This window comes from Natrix helvetica (assembly GCF_964273705.1).
Source record: "Natrix helvetica genome assembly, chromosome: 16".
Lineage (NCBI taxonomy): Eukaryota > Metazoa > Chordata > Lepidosauria > Squamata > Natricidae > Natrix > Natrix helvetica.
The window spans coordinates 3787756-3802843 of record NC_138563.1 but is presented as its reverse complement, the minus strand read 5'-3'; the positions used below and the strand labels follow the sequence as shown (position 1 = coordinate 3802843).

Genomic DNA, 15088 nt, shown 5'->3' with positions numbered 1-15088 from the left:
AAGATGAGCTGGAAGGAAGGACCCAGCCTGGTGCATTGCTGGCATTTTTGCGGTTTAGCTGTTTGCTAAACAGCCAGGAGACCGGCCACACGTACGGGATGAGGTAACAAGGACTGAATCTTGCCCTTGTTCGCTCAGTTTCGTTGCCGTGCAAAGCTCAGGGCTGGGCCGAAGCGAGCAGCTGTGTTATTCATCCTCTTTCTTTAACAAGTGTGGCAAATTATATACGTATATATTAAGGATTTGGAGTGTGGTGGTAAAAGGTAGTTGAAACTGCAGGGAAGGAGGGAAGGAAGGAAGGGAAGAGGGAAAGGAAGGGAAGAGAAAAGAAAAGAGAAGGGAAGAGCGGAAAGGAAGGTATGAGAAGGAAGGAAAGGGAAGAGAAAAGAGGAAGGGAAAGCAAGAAAGGGAAGGGAAGGAAAGAGAAGAAGGGAAAGGAAGGGAAGGGAAGAGAAAAGAGGAAGGGAAAGCAAGAAAGGGAAGGGAAGGAAAGAGAAGAAGGGAAAGGAAGGGAAGGGAAGAGAAAAGAGGAAGGGAAAGGAAGGGAAGAATGGGAAGGGAAGAGAGGGAAGGGAAGAAAAGAGAAGAGAAGAGAAAAGGGGAATGGAAGAAAGGAAAGGGGAAGAATAGAAAAGAAAAAAGAATGGAAAGGGAGGGCAGGAGAGGAGGGAGCGGAGAAGAGAGGATAGAAAAGAAAAAAGATCAGAAAGGAAAAAGGAAAGGAAGGGAAGGGAAGAGAGGAATGGAAAGGAAAGGAAGGGAAGAATGGGAAGGGAAGGGAAGAAGAAAAGAGAAGAGAAAAGAGGGATGAAAGAAAGGAAAGGGGAAGAATAGAAAAGAAAAAAGAATGGAAAGGGAGGGCAGGAGAGGAGAAGAGAGGATAGAAAAGAAAAAAGATCAGAAAGGAAAAAGGAAAGGAAGGGAAGGGGAAGGAGGGAAAAGAAAAAAGCATGGAAAGAGAGAGGAGGAGAGGAAAGGAGGAAGAGAAGGGAGGGACTAAGGGGAGAGGAGGAGAAAGAGAAGAGAAATCACAACAATAACAAAGCATCAGATGTGCACCAGCCCAACTTGCTTCTTGAAACTTTCATTTATGTTTCCAGGGTCTCAGATTTTAAAAGAACAACGGGTTTTAAAAGGCTTTAGGTAGCCTTGAGGGTCAAATGCCTCTAATCTGGTTTCCCCCCCCCCTCCTAGATTTACTGGTGTGGGGGAAATTGTTGAGTCCATAAGGGAATACTTTTCCAGCCTGGAAAAGTTTGGAATAAAAAATCACCGAAAGGAGGGTGGAAAAAATGGTGAGAATTCCATGTGCAGTTCCCTGCAAAGCAGGAAGAAAAAAAAACATTCTTATTTATATTTTGCATTTCTAAACCACCCATCTTCCCCAAAGTTTTTCTGTTGGTTTAATGATGATTCCAACCACATTACGTCTTACTCGGAAAAAACAAGCTTGCTGGGGTGAAATTGTATGAACAGAACAGAGCGATTTGGGTGTTTGGAGGTGGACATTTGCATCTTGTTCCTGCAAATATCCCGTCTGTTTATGTTTTTGTGAATGTTTTTCCTTCTCTCATTTGGGTCTCGCTCCCTGCCAAGGAATCGTTCATTTTTTATTATTATTTTAAAGCAGCTTTGCAAGTTGTGCAATTTCCTTCTCCCCTACTTAACTCCAAAGTGATGACAAGCAGCAATTATTCCGGGATTCGGGAGGGGTGAGAATTTTTCAAGGTTAAACAGTCTAGCCTTCAAAAGTCCAGGAGGAACATGTGAGGATCTTGTGATGAGGTCTGTGCAAACTTGCTCATTGGATTGCTTAACCGAATAACAGAGTTGGAAGGGGCCTTGTAGGTCATCTAGCCCAACCCCCACCCCACCCCAAGCAGGAGACCTTACACCATTTCTGACCGATGGCAGTCCCGTCTCTTCTTGAAAGCTTCCAGGGGTGAAGCTCCCACAACATCCGAAGGCAACTTCTGTTCTATGGGTTGATTGCATTTAGAATAACAGAGTTGGAAGGGACCTTGGAGGTCTTCTAGTCCAACCCCCTGCGCTGCTTAGGCAGGAAACTCTATACCACTTCAGACAAATGGTTATCCAATTTCTTCTTAAAAACTTCCAGTGTTGGAGCATTTTACAACTTCTGGAGGCAATTTCTGTTCCACTGATTAATTGTTCTAACTGTCAGGAAATTTCTCCTTAGTTCTAAGTTGCTTCTCTCCTTGATTAGTTTCCACCCATTGCTTCTTGTCCTGCCTTCAGGTGTTTTGGAGAATAGCTTGGCCCCTTCCTCCTCTCTGTGGCAGCCCCTCAAATATTGGAAGATGCTCTCCTGTCTCCCCATGTCCTTCTCTTCCCTAGACTAGCCATGCCCAGTTCCTGCAACCGTTCATCGTATGTTTTAGCCTCCAGTCCCCTCATCCTCTTTGTTGCTCTTCTCTGCACTCTTTCAAGAGTCTCCACATCCTTTTTTCCTACTTGTGGTGACCAAAACTTGCCAGGACTGACTGTATGTCATTCATGATTTCAACCAGCCTTCTCCATCTTCCACTGAGAATTATCGTTGCCGTATTTTTTCTCCACTCCAGCAGGGAAAAACAAACGGGAAAAGATAAGGTATAATCACGTCCAGATCAGTAGCTTGCAAGAGGCTGACCGGATTCCAGATGTTGTCAAGAAGACGTCAGCTCTGGTTTAAAGGTTTCGTTGCGTGGGGAGTCAAAACAAGCAATTATTATATTTCTGGGGGGGAAAAGGTTGGAAAAGGCCACAAATTTGAGCAAAAACATTTGTGTGAAAGATGTTTTCGCCCCCTCCCCCAAAAAAGCATATACACTTGACTTACGACCGCAATGGAGGCCCCAAATTTTATGTTGTTAAGTGAGACACTGGTTGAGTGAGTTTTGCCCCGTTTTGCGACAGTTGTTGAATGGTTAAGTTGGTCAGCTGGTTGTTAAGGGGAAGTTGGCCGGGGAATTCTGGGAGATGAAAGTCCACAGATCTCAAAATTGCCCTGAATGAGAAAACTATGTTGCCTTCCATTCTTCTTCCAGCTTTGGGTGTTATTGACCCATCCTTCATGGTGGTCTCTCATGATGGGGCATAGACATCCTGTGATCTACAGAGGGCCAGGCTTGGGCAAAGGTGATCTAAAGGGTATCCCCCCATAGACCCCCTTAAACTGAGATTCTGCCATGATGGTTTAGAACAGGGTCCCCAACCTTTCGGGCTTCAGGACTAAATTCATCATTTTAAATCCCGTGGACCGCTAATATACGATCTGCCTAATAACTGGCTGGGTGGGCGTGGCAAGGCTGTTATGTGATTGGGTGGGCGTGGCCAACTCGATGTCACTCACATCAAGGGGCGCCTCGCCAGCCTCTCCTCGCCCCTCCCCTCCCAGCCCCTCCTCGCCTGCCCGCCCGGGCTCCTTTGGGCCCTGATAGGAAGCCATTGCTGGAGCTAAGCAGCCCCCAGGAGAAAGAGTTGGCAAAGGAGTTCAGTTCAAATTGGATCTGACTGAGAAGGAGGCTCAGTAGAGGCACCTCACTGAGGACTAGGAGCATGGGCTTTCCAAGCAGAGGGAAGACCTGCGGGAGTGCAAGGCCAGGTACCGGCACCTGGAGGCTCAGAGGGCTGAGATGGTCAGCCAGTTCCAGGCCATAATGCAGCTCCACTGGAACAAGGCCCTCCGGCTCTTCGCCACCAGCGGTGCTTCCCTCCAGCCTTTGCCCAAAGCCCCCCATCAGGAGGCTGAAGCAGACCCCAAGTCGGAATTTCTGCCCCTCTCCGACCCCCACAAAAAGACCCCGAAGGGGGAGACTCTCCGCACAACACAAGCGTCCATTGCACATATCCGTCCCAGGGGCCGTAGTTTGAGGACCCCTGATTGAGTGCAATATTAAAAAATGCAACTAATTTTTCGGCGGACAATGCAAATTTTCTCGTGGGCCACCGGTGGTCCAAGGACCACCAGGTGGTGAACTCTGGTTTAGAAGATCCGTGCAATCAAGGAGGGTTTGTGTGTCTGAAGTCAGAACTTTGGAGCGGTTGCTTAGGAACAGACCAGTTCTTTGGAGGGTCAACATCCATGAAGCTCTCTTGCCCCCCACTCTTGACCTGCCCCCACCGACAAAGCTTTCTCTTGTGGGGTGAAGCCTTTCAACCGGTCATCCCTTGTCCTTCCGGGGGAGGGGGAGGGCTCCAGCTTGAGTGAGGGGTGGCCATGACCTCTAACTCTTTGCTCGAAGTGAAGATCCTCTTTTGGTGAGATGAGAAGAAGACCTCTGGGGGAGGGGGGGAGGGGGGGTGTCGTCTTACGTTTCTGCTCCCCCTGAAAACACCATCTTGTCCCCTTCCAGGAGAGACCACTGAAGGTTGGGGGGGGAGGGAGGGTCACCCCCCCCTAAAAAAATCCTTTTATTAGAACATTTAGGAGGAAGTTAAGGCGAGGGAAGGCTCCACGAAGCGTGGGAGATATGTTGAGTTTGGATTGTCCTTCTCCTCCTCCTCCCTGGGAGAAAGGTGGGGAGAGCTTTGTGTAGTGTGTGTGTGTGTGTGTGTTTGTGTGTAGATGAAATAAGTAGATGAAGCTGTTTTTAGGGTGGCTAAAATTTGTTTTCTTGTCTTCCTAGTTCTGATTTTGAATAGTTGGTGGGAAGGTTTGAAGCTTTACAGAAGTTTGTTCTTACCTTGAACTGGATTTTTCTTGAGTGTCTCCCTTCCTTCCTTCCTTCCTTCCTTCCTTCCTTCCTTCCTTCCTTCCTTCCTTCCTTCCTCCCCTCCCTCTCCCTCTCCCTCTCCCTCTCCTCCCTATCTTTCACTCTATTCTTTCATTCCTGAACTTTCTCTCTATTCCATCGTCCCTTCCTCCCTCCTTTCCTCCCCTTCCCCTTTTTCTGTTTTCCTTCCATTCCCCCTTCCTTGCTCTTTTCGTTCCATTCATCCTCCCTCCTTTCCTCCCCTGCATCTTCCCCTCTGATCTCCTTTTTTTCTTCCTCCCTCCAATCCTTCCTCCTCACCTCTTCCTCCCATCCTTTCCTCCTTCCATTACATCTAGCTGTACGTCTTTTCTCCCTCCCCTTCTTCCTTCCTTCCTTCCTTCCTTCCTCCTTTCCTTCCGTTATTCTTTCTTTCCTTCCACCTTCCTTTCCTTCCTTCCTTCCATTCTCTTCCTTCCTTCCTCCTTTCTTTCCTTCCCACCCTCCCTCCCTCCATTACATCTAGCAGTACCTCTTTTCTCCTTCCCTCTTCTTTCTTCCTTCCTTCCTTCCTTCTTTCCTTCCTTCCTTCCCCCTATTTACCTTCCCTCCCTCCATTTCATCCAGCTGTATGTCTTTTCTCCCTCCCCCCTTCTTCCTTCCTTCCCTCATTCCTTCTTTTCTTCTTTCCTTCCTTCCCTCCATCCATCATCTGGCAAATTGATCTTTCATCTTCCTCCTCCTTTTCTCCTGTTTTGCAGAGGTTCCTGAGGATCGAGAGCTCGGGTAAGTAAGTCCCTTTCTGTAGCTCCAGTCCTGCCTCTTGGCCCTTTCACCCTTTCTCCCCCCCACCTTCTCTCCCCCCACTAAAATACCCCAAAATGCTTCTCTTCTCTTGGGGTGGCTAATTCCTTCAAGACCATGCCTTTTAGTTCTCTTTAATGTTACACAAATTAATATTCCTTATTTTTTACCTAACCTATAAGAACATATTCTCCTGTTCCTTCCACAAAGCTATGGTGGACTTGAAAATAACTTTCCTTTTTCCTTTTGGTAGGCATGTTTTGAATAATAATGATAATTAATGCCAGTACTAATTGAATTAAGACGATTGGACTTATTATCCGGGGAGGTCTTATTTTCGGGGGGGAAACGGTATAATTCTGTACTCTAAATATGCCTTTTTCTCAGTTCATGCAGATTAAGCAAATCTTGGAGAGAAAATTCCCAAACAAACTGGACATTGTAAGTGAGTTGTGGTGCCGAGCCAGAAAAGGAGGGGGGGGGATAGATTCGGTGTAAATCCCTAAATCCGTCTGTGGTATTTTAACGGTCTCCAAACACTGTCTGTCCCAAATCCTGACTTGGAAAATCTGAAGTAAACTTTGCTTGCTTTGCTTCTTGCTTTCAGTATTGGACTTCAAAATGTTAGCAAAGCACTCCAAAGCCCATGTGTGAGCTGTCCTACATGAATGATTACAATCAGATATAGGTAGTCCTCGGAATCGGAATAGAGCAGGAAAAAGGGACTTTGGAGGTCTTCTAGTCCAGCCCCCTGCTCAAGCAGGAGATCCTATCCCATTTGAGACAAGTGGCTGTCCAGTTTCTTCTTAAAAACCTTCTTATTTGGAAGGAAGGAAGGAAGGAAGGAAGGAAGGAAGGAAGGAAGGAAGGAAGGAAGAACAGAGTTGGAAGGGACCTTGGAGGTCTTCTAGTCCAGTTCCCTGCTCAAGCAGGAGATCCTATCCCATTTGAGACAAGTGGCTGTCTAGTTTCTTCTTAAAAACCTTCTTATTTGGAAGGAAGGAAAGGAAGGAAGGAAGGAAGGAAGGAAGGAAGGAAGGAAGGAAGGAAGGAAGGAAGGAAGGAAGGAAGAACAGAGTTGGAAGGGACCTTGGAGGTCTTCTAGTCCAGCTCCCTGCTCAAGCAGGAGATCCTATCCCATTTCAGACAAAGGATTATCCAGTCACTTCTTAAAAACCTCCTGTGAGGAGCTCCCGTTCCTTGTCCCAGCTTCTGCCAACCTAGCAGTTCGAAAGCACGTAAAAAATGCTAGACAAATAGGAACCACCTTTGGTGGGAAGGGAACAGCGTTCCATGCGCCTTTGGGGTTGAGTCCTGCTGGCCACATGACCCTGGAGACATCTTCGGACAGCACTGGCTCTTCAGCTTTGAAATGGAGATGAGCACCGCCCCCTAGAGTCGGGAATGACTCTGTGCAAGGAGAACCTTTACTTTTGCCTTATATATATATACCTGATCTGGCTCCTTTTTCTCCTTCCCATCATTTTTTCCTCTTCAGACACCGGAAGTTGGTGAGAGTGGGACCTTCGAGGTGATCCTGCCAGAACTGGATATAGTTTTGCATTCCAAAAAGGTGAGACGGGGGTTGTTTCTGACTTTGGAAATGGGCCAAACCAACATTGAACTTTGGGGAGTGGTAATTGATGCTCCCAATGCTTAGCTGTTTCCTTGCAGATGTTTTGTGACCCAAGTAGGTAACGTCATCAGTGTTAGAAGGGAGTGAGGTTTGTGAAGAGGAGGAGGAAAAATGTGAGTTCCTTGATGCTTTCTGAGCTTGTTGGTTTTCTAGACATTTTATTACCCAACTAGGTAACCTCATCAGAGCTAGAAGGGAGGGGAGTTTGAGGAGAGGAGGAAGAGGAGGAAGAGGAATAATAATAATAATAATAATAATAATAATAATAATAATAATAATAATAATAGTAATAATAGTAATAATAATAATAATAATAATAATAATAATAATAATAATAATAATAATAATAATATGAGTTCCTTGATGTTCCTTGGTGATTTTCTTGCAGACATTTTATTACCCAACTACAGAACATCATCAGTAAGGGAGGGAGGGTTTGCAGAGATAAAGAGGAGGAGGAGGTGGTGGTGGTGATGATAGAGGAGGAGGAAGACGAGAGGGAGGAAGAGGAGGAATAATGTGAGTTCCTTGATGCTTTCTGAGCTTGGTGGTTTTCTGGCAGACATTTTATTACCCAACTAGGAAACATCATCAGTGCTGGAAGGGAGGGAGGGTTTGCAGAGATAAAGAGGAGGAGGTGGTGGTGGTGGTGATAGAGGAGGAGGAGGAGGAGGAGGAAGACGAGAGGGAGGAAGAGGAGGAATAATGTGAGTTCCTTGATGCTTTCTGAGCTTGGTGGTTTTCTGGCAGACATTTTATTACCCAACTAGGGAACATCATCAGTGCTGGAAGGGAGGGGAGTTTGAGGAGAAGAGGAGGAGGAGGAAGAGAAGGAGGAGGAGATGGTGGTAATGGAGGAGGAGGAGGAGGAGGAGAGGGGGAGGAGGGGGAGGAATAATATGAGTTCCTTGGTGCTTTCTGACCTTGGTGGTTTTCTTGCAGACATTTTATTACCCAGCTAGATAACATTATAAATGTTAGAAGGGAGGGAGGGTGGAGGAGGAAAGATAACAGAATAACTGACTCAGAAGGGACCTTGGGGGTCTTCTAGTCCAACCTCCTGCTCAAGCAGAAAACCCTAGTTCATAACCCACGTAGATAACACCAGCAGTTGGGGGGGGGATTGGGATTTGCTCTCTTTTTATACAGACTCCCCTAATCAAGGTATTTCCTGGAACACTCACATCAATCCTGACGGGTTGTCCCATGGGTATATAAACCTAGTGGAATCTTTCTGAACGCCACAATAATATTTTTCAGAGGGAGATGATGGTTTGTTTAAGGAAGCTTGTCTGTTTGCCCAACTCTTCCCGTATGGAAGCCTTGGCCTTCCCAACTCAAATCTGGAACTGGCCAATCTCAGAGGTGTCCAGAATTGGAAGTTGGAAGCCACGGACAGTGGGCAATTTGCAGAGGGAGGAGAAACCAAGAGTCCATCTTTCTCCTCCCCCAGAATGGCGCCGGCTATGTGGACACGGAGGACAAGATAAAAGCCATCTGTGACGGCATCAGGAAGCAGCTGAGGATCAAGTCGCCGAAGACCAACGTGGTGAGCAAGAGACTCTTGAAAAGACTAGAACAGGGCCATGCTAGCAAGAAACCGGAAGCAAAACCGGAAGCGACACCGGGAGCGAAACCAGAAGCGAAACTGGAAGCCATACCTGAACTGAAACCGGAAGCGGAGCAGGAAGTGAAAGAGCCATCGCCGACGGATTTGACGCCTTCTCCAGAGGTGGAGAAGAAGACAGAAGCCGTCTCCTTGACCAAAGCCACCAAGGGTTTAGAGGCCACCACCCCCAGGTACGGAGAGGGAGGTGGGCCAAGGACCAGAAGGAGAAAAAAAAAACTGGGGGGAGGTCTTCTTATCCTCCATTGACACCCCCCCCCCCAATTGAGGGAGGCAGGGGTGAAATTCGCCCCAACCGGTAGTAAAAAAACTGCTTAGAAAAGTTTTTTTTGTTAAAGTTCCAACAATCAGCTGTTCTGCTCAACCGTGGGACCCTTTTTAAAAAAATCATTTTTGAGCAGTTGTGCAACAATCAGCCGTGCCGGGTTGTCTGTGCGGTTCCCGCTTTGTTGCAGGAGCTCATTTTGTGAGAAGTCCAGCTGCTTTTACATGGTGTGTGAGTCAGTTGTGCAGCCATGCCCACCTGCTCACATGACCACCAAGCTATGCCCGCCCGGTCACATGACCACAAGCCACACCCACCTGGTCACATGACCAAGCCACGCCTGCCCGGTCACATGAGCACCAAGCCATGCCTCCCGCCGGTCACATGCCCACCAAGCCACGCCCCCAGTCACATGAGCACCAAGACATGCCCGCCAAGCCACGCCCACAGAACCAGTAGGGAATTTTTTTTGAATTTCACCACTGGGAGGGATTAATGTGTTATTGTTGCAGGACATGAAGATCTTGGAGAGCAGATCGTGACGGGGTCACCCGAAAGGAGGAAGACGCCTGGATGACGCCTGATGTCTGTCTGTCTCCGGAATTCCCGATTCTTTCTGCGGATGATGCGCTGTGTTAGAAAATGGAAGCTCCTTTTGATTTAATCTCTTCGATGGGTTTTAATTTCATTGCTTTTGGGGGAGCAGGGAGAGGAGGAATGCCATAAGTCTCGTTTTGGTGCCTGGGATCAAGGCGTTGGGGGAAAAATGAAAATAAAAGGGAGGGGAGGGAGAAGGGAAGGGGAAAATGGGAGGGAGGGAAGGAGAGAGGGAGAGATGGTGGGAGGTGAGAGGGAGAGAGGAAGGAAGGTGAGAGGGAGGGAAGGAAGAAAGGAAGGAAGAGAGGAAGGAAGGAAAGAGGGAGAGATGAATGGAGGGTGGATGGGCGGAAGGAAGGAAGGTGGGAGGAAGGGAGGAAGGAAGGAGAGCTGGAGCGAGAGTGGGAGGGAGGGAGGTAAGGAAGGAAGGAAGGTGAGAGGGAGAGAGGGAGGGAAGGAAGGAAGGAGAGAGGGAGAGATGGAAGGGTGAGAGGAAGGAAAGTGAGAGGGAGGGAGGGAGGGAGGGAGGGAAAGAAGGAAGGATGGAAGGGGAGAGGGGAGGGAGGGAGGAAGAATGAGAAAATTAGACCAGCCTAAACAGTTAGACCAAACGGAATTCATGACCAGATGAGCAAAATCTACTTTATTGTGAGTCCCGGTTAACACAATTGTGTGCCTGAAAGTACAACTCTCTCGCCGAGAAATTAAGGCAGATCCATTCTGAGCCTTTTTCTCCACCCATTATGCAGCTGAGGGCTCGGCTGTCTCTTATCCGACTCTTCCATGAGCCCCATCTCTTCGCTCCATCTCTTCCCCACGTACTGCTAAACTTACAGAACTAAACCTGGTTAAAACATGATTACCCACAGGGCAGGAAACACCGGGACAGATTTGGGGGCCCAGAGATTTACAGCTTTTGGTCCTCATTTTGACTATATGAGAGCATAAAAGACATCTTGGTGACTTCATTAATTAATTAATTCATTCATTCATTCATTTAATCAGACTTCTTAACTGCCCATCTCCTAGTAGACAATTGTACATGGTCTCCTCTCCTCTCCCATTTCTCTCTCTTCTCCTCATCCGTTTCTCTCCTCTCCTCTCTCCTCTCCTCATCCCTTTCACTCTCCTCTCCTCTCCTCATCCCTTTCTCTCTCCTTTCCTCTCTTCTCCTCATCCCTTTCTCTCCTCCTCTCCTCTCTTCTCCTCATCCCTTTCTCTCTCCTCTCCTCTCCCCTCCCCTCTTTCATACACAGGTCTCAAACTCCAGCATCTCTGCAGGATCTGGACACAGCTGCCTCTTATGGAGTCCCTGGCCAGACCCTTCCCGCCGTTCCTTATTTGGGCCCACCCCCAAGTTTGGTTCCACCGTGACGGTGTGAACCCCATGTTCACAGAACACTTGCTTGACCCTCTGAATCACCGACTCAAAAGTGGCCACGTCGAGACAGACCACCTGGGCTGTGGCCACCAAACGGCTACAGCCGTCCAGCTGCCAGACCCGGAGCTCCCGCACGGCGACCACTCCTTCCGTGGCGTGAAGGTGTTTCTCCAGGAGCCACAGATCCAGGTCTTCTGGCGTGGCTTGGAGGAGGACCAGGGCGGAGGCCCGCAAGGTGGGCCAGATTAAGCACAGGAAGGCCACGGCGACCACCATCGCCAGCCCAGGATCCACATACAGCAGCCAACAGTCCACGGACACTGATTGCAGGACGTCAGATGTTCCCCAGGATTGACACGGATTCTTTGGGCAGGGATGGAGACACATCGCATGTCCCGGGCACGGAGTCCACCAGAGGTGGATCATGAGAGAATGCAGGAAGACCGCCACGGGGGCAAAACAAGTCACCATCCATCTGAGATAAAGAGTCCGCCACGGTCCTACGGCCGACGCAGTTTTTCCCTCCTTCTCTTTGGCCAACCACGGTTGACTGTTAGTGGACAATCCGTGGCCCAGAAGATCTGTTTGAGGAAGACGAAACAAGATTAAAACCAGCCTGGGAGAATTTCATGCAGGGCAAAGATGATAAAATTGTGGATTTAAGTCCTGGATTGCATTTCTTCTGGCAACCAAGATATTGGTGGCCACGATTAAACCTCTCTGGCTAGATAACGCTACAGGCCATCCCCGACTTACGACTCACGATTGAGCCCAGTGTTTCAGTTGCTAAGCGAGACAGTTGTCCAGTGGAATTTTGCCCCATTTAATGACCTGCCTTGTCACGGTCATTAAGTGAATCACTTAATGGTTGTTAAATGAGTCACACAGTTGTGAAACAAATCGGGCTTCCTCGATTGCTTGTTGGAAGGTCGCAAAAGGGGAGCATGTGAGCCTGGGGCTACCACAACCGTCATAAATACGAGTCCGTTGCTAATGATCTGAATTTGGACCACGGGGACGCTGCTAAATGCTTTGCTTAGTGACCGTTCGACAAAAGAGAATTGTGATCGTACATCTCACTGAACGCCCATTGCCCCTGCGGGCAGGGTCACCGAACAACTGTGTTTCCGCAGTGCCTCCTTTAACCACGGTGACCAGGAAGGTCGTAAAACGGGGCAAAACTCACTTAGCACTACAAATTTGGGGCTAAACTGTGCCTGAATTAAATGCAGTTTTTCCAATGAGAAAAAAAAAGAGAGAGAAGTTACCCCTTCCACCGCCATCCTCCCAAATTTAAAATTACATTTTTGGCCTTGGCAGGGTATCGGCTAAGAGCATCACAATTCAGCATTGTTTTGAATTAAGACACGTCTGGCCTCACTTGGTTTCTCGCACACGCATTTGCACACCCGTGCCAACTTACCTTCTGTTTCCTGCTTTGCCGTTGGCACCGGCCTCCGTCTGCCACAGCAGGGCCTGACGTCCATCTTCGCGGGTGTCTTCCAGGGCAAACCTTCCCTCGCCAGATGGATGGGGATAGCCAGTGCCCCGATGCCCATCAGCGCCAGCGGGTGCTGGGTGAGCCGGGGCTCTGCCAACCTCCGAAGGCCCTCGGCCATCAGAGCCAGGTACAATGCGCTCAGCAAGATGGCGCTGACCAGCGTGCCTGCGACGGGGGCTCGCAACCACCCAAAGGTGTTCTTCCGGCTGGCGTAAGCGCCCTCCGCGCCGAGACGGGCATCCATCACGCGGACCGCCAAGGCCAGCACGCCTTCCAAGGTGTGGAAGGCACAGGTCTGCAAAAGCAGCGAGGCCGTCAGGCGGCTACCCACCATCTCCGCCAGGAAGAGAGTGACCAACAGGTAGAGCTGCCCCGTCGGGAAATCTGGGCTGCCCACCAGCCAAGAAGGCAGGAAGGCGAGCGACATTCCCGCTGTTTTTCTCAACTGGGGTGCCATCCGCAGCTTCCAGTCTTTGGCCCCGAACTTCTCCCCCCCCCCCCCAGCTCTGGCCTTTCCTGCCCTCTTCTTATCAACACCGCCTATGGGCCTCTTGGCTATGCTGTGGATCTCCCGGCTTCTCTCATTCCCAGGAGGATTTAATCGGCAGCTGCAGGGGAGTTTGGCAGGAGCCGTGAGTCATGGCACGCAGCCTTGGCCGGCCTTCCAAGAGGCCATTCTTTTTTAATTCCCCCTCTTTTTCTTGGACCCGTGCCCGGCTGTCCACCAGCTGCAGAAAGACAGCCGAGGCTTATAAGTATGCAAGGGAGTCTTGCTAGGAAAGGAACAGGGAGCTCAAACAGGATGGGGGAGTTGCGAGCTGATTTTAGTAGCCAGTGATTTGGTGTATACAGCATCTACACATTTCAGACCCAACTTTTAACGACAGAGAGTGGGAAAGGACCTCGAAGGGTCATCTAGCCCAACCCCCTGCTCAAGGAGGAGATCCTACACCATTCCAAACAAATGCTTGTCCAATCTCTTCTTAAAAACCTCCAGTGATGGAACACCCCGCAACTTCTCGAGGCAAGTCGTTCCATTGGTTAGTAGTTCTCACTGTCAGGAAATTTCTCCCCCATTGTGGGCGATATCATGGAGAAGAAACACCCCCCACCCCCCGTGGATTTTGTACAGTCTTTGTCGTGACCGCTTGCATCCCCGGGATCTTGACTGAGAACAGCAAGCTATGGGTGGAAAGTAGGGATCCCTCGGGAAGCTTTCATTCCATGGTGGAATCGTCACCTCCTTCCATGAATTCACCTTGAATTCACCATAGGTTCGTGCAAGCTCTGCGGGCAGGAAGTCCGCCCTTTTGTCTTCCCCCCCCCTTTGTATAAAATAGATTTTATAGATGGCACTTTGCACCGACCGGACTGGCAAAAACGTTTAAAGATCGATCAGCTAAATATTAAAAGTAGATGCAAGCATCAGGTTCATACTATCATATGTGGTGGGCCATGCCCCAAAGCAAGAAAATATTGGACGAAAATACATACATGGCAGTGGTGGGATTCAATTGTTTTTTTACTACCGGATGCGTGCACATGCACGGGGGGGGCAAAGAGGGGGACCCCGGGGGAATGCAGCGCCCCACCGCACTCCGTTTTTCAAACCAGGAGGCTTCAGGGAGAGCCTCCGGAGCCCGGGGAAGGCCATTTTTTGCCCTCCCGGAGGCTCAGAGAAAGCCTCCGGAACCTGGGAAAGACAAAAAATGACCCTCCCGGAAATTTCAGAAGTCCGGAAACAGAATTAGCCCATCGCTGATCTATTATTTTGCAATTTTGGACAAGCACCCCCACTGAAAACATTTAACCGGGGTGGGGGGGGATGTACTAGGAGGAAAGAGTTCCTGTAATAGAAAAAGAAGGAAACAGTTTCAAATTTGGGTCAATTTCTTTCCCTTTCAGGAGGCTAAGGCGTCATGTATCCAAGCTTCCTCCATTTGTAACATTTAAGCAGAATTCTTAGAGAGCAAAGCAAAGCAAACCAATCCTGGAATTTTATGTTTTTTGTCTTAAAAAGCTGGGGGGTGGGGGGTGGGATAACAAATATTTGCAGGAGACAAAGGGATGCTTGGCAAGATTGTAACAAGGCAGGAAAGGTGCAAGCAAAATATAAAAACGCAGAAAAAGCTTGAATTTTAGGTGGGGGCATTAATCCCCCTCAGCCCCCACCCTGCAAAGCTCGTTAATGGGATCTGGTTCAAATTATTTCCTATGGTGTGTGTGTGTGTGTGTGTGTGTGTGTGTGTGTGTAAAAACAAATCATAATTTTATTTTATTTATTAAATTTTCACATTTTTCTTTAAACAATGAGTGGGGGGAAACCTGTTGCAAGAAGGGATGATCCCTATCCACCACCCCCACCACCCTGAAAGTGGCTGATGGGACTTGTCATCCAAAGCATCCCCAGCACAGGTAGTTCTCGAGCTACAACCACAATTGGGCCCAAAATTTATGTTGCTAAGTGAAACATGGTTTTCAACGCTGCCATTGTAAGGCTGGAGGGGGGGAAACTAAAGGTACCTCTCAAGCAAAAGGGGTGAGCACTGCCTGGCCGGTGGATGGGATTTGTAGTCCAAA

The 15088-nt window shown here is 48.8% G+C and overlaps 2 protein-coding genes across 2 annotated transcripts; one reads left to right on the top strand and one right to left on the bottom strand.

The window, feature by feature from the left end:
* On the top strand, positions 1-9675 carry LOC309399837 (uncharacterized protein). The gene is made up of 6 exons (XM_081967965.1): positions 1-103; positions 5459-5483; positions 5889-5942; positions 7000-7074; positions 8591-8937; positions 9542-9675. Exons 3-6 carry the CDS (start codon positions 5892-5894, stop codon positions 9546-9548), a joined length of 480 nt encoding a protein of 159 aa, XP_081824091.1. The 5' UTR covers positions 1-103; positions 5459-5483; positions 5889-5891; the 3' UTR covers positions 9549-9675.
* Positions 9676-10872: 1197 nt separating this feature from the next.
* On the bottom strand, positions 10873-12978 carry LOC309400241 (proton-coupled zinc antiporter SLC30A1-like; the record flags this gene model as incomplete). The annotated part of the gene is made up of 2 exons (XM_081968655.1): positions 12431-12978; positions 10873-11588 (listed from the first exon to the last, which is right to left on the bottom strand). Exons 1-2 carry the CDS (start codon positions 12963-12965, stop codon positions 10873-10875), a joined length of 1251 nt encoding a protein of 416 aa, XP_081824781.1. The 5' UTR covers positions 12966-12978.
* Between the last annotated feature and the right edge of the window lie 2110 nt (positions 12979-15088).

Excerpts from the sequence above, each read along its gene's own strand:
- LOC309399837 (XM_081967965.1), top strand. The coding sequence starts at position 5,892 with ATGCAGATTAAGCAAATCTTGGAGAGAAAATTCCCAAACAAACTGGAC. Across the intron at positions 5,943-6,999 it reads TCCCAAACAAACTGGACATT|ACACCGGAAGTTGGTGAGAG; the intron begins GTAAGTGAGTTG and ends TTTCCTCTTCAG. Across the intron at positions 7,075-8,590 it reads TAGTTTTGCATTCCAAAAAG|AATGGCGCCGGCTATGTGGA; the intron begins GTGAGACGGGGG and ends CTCCTCCCCCAG.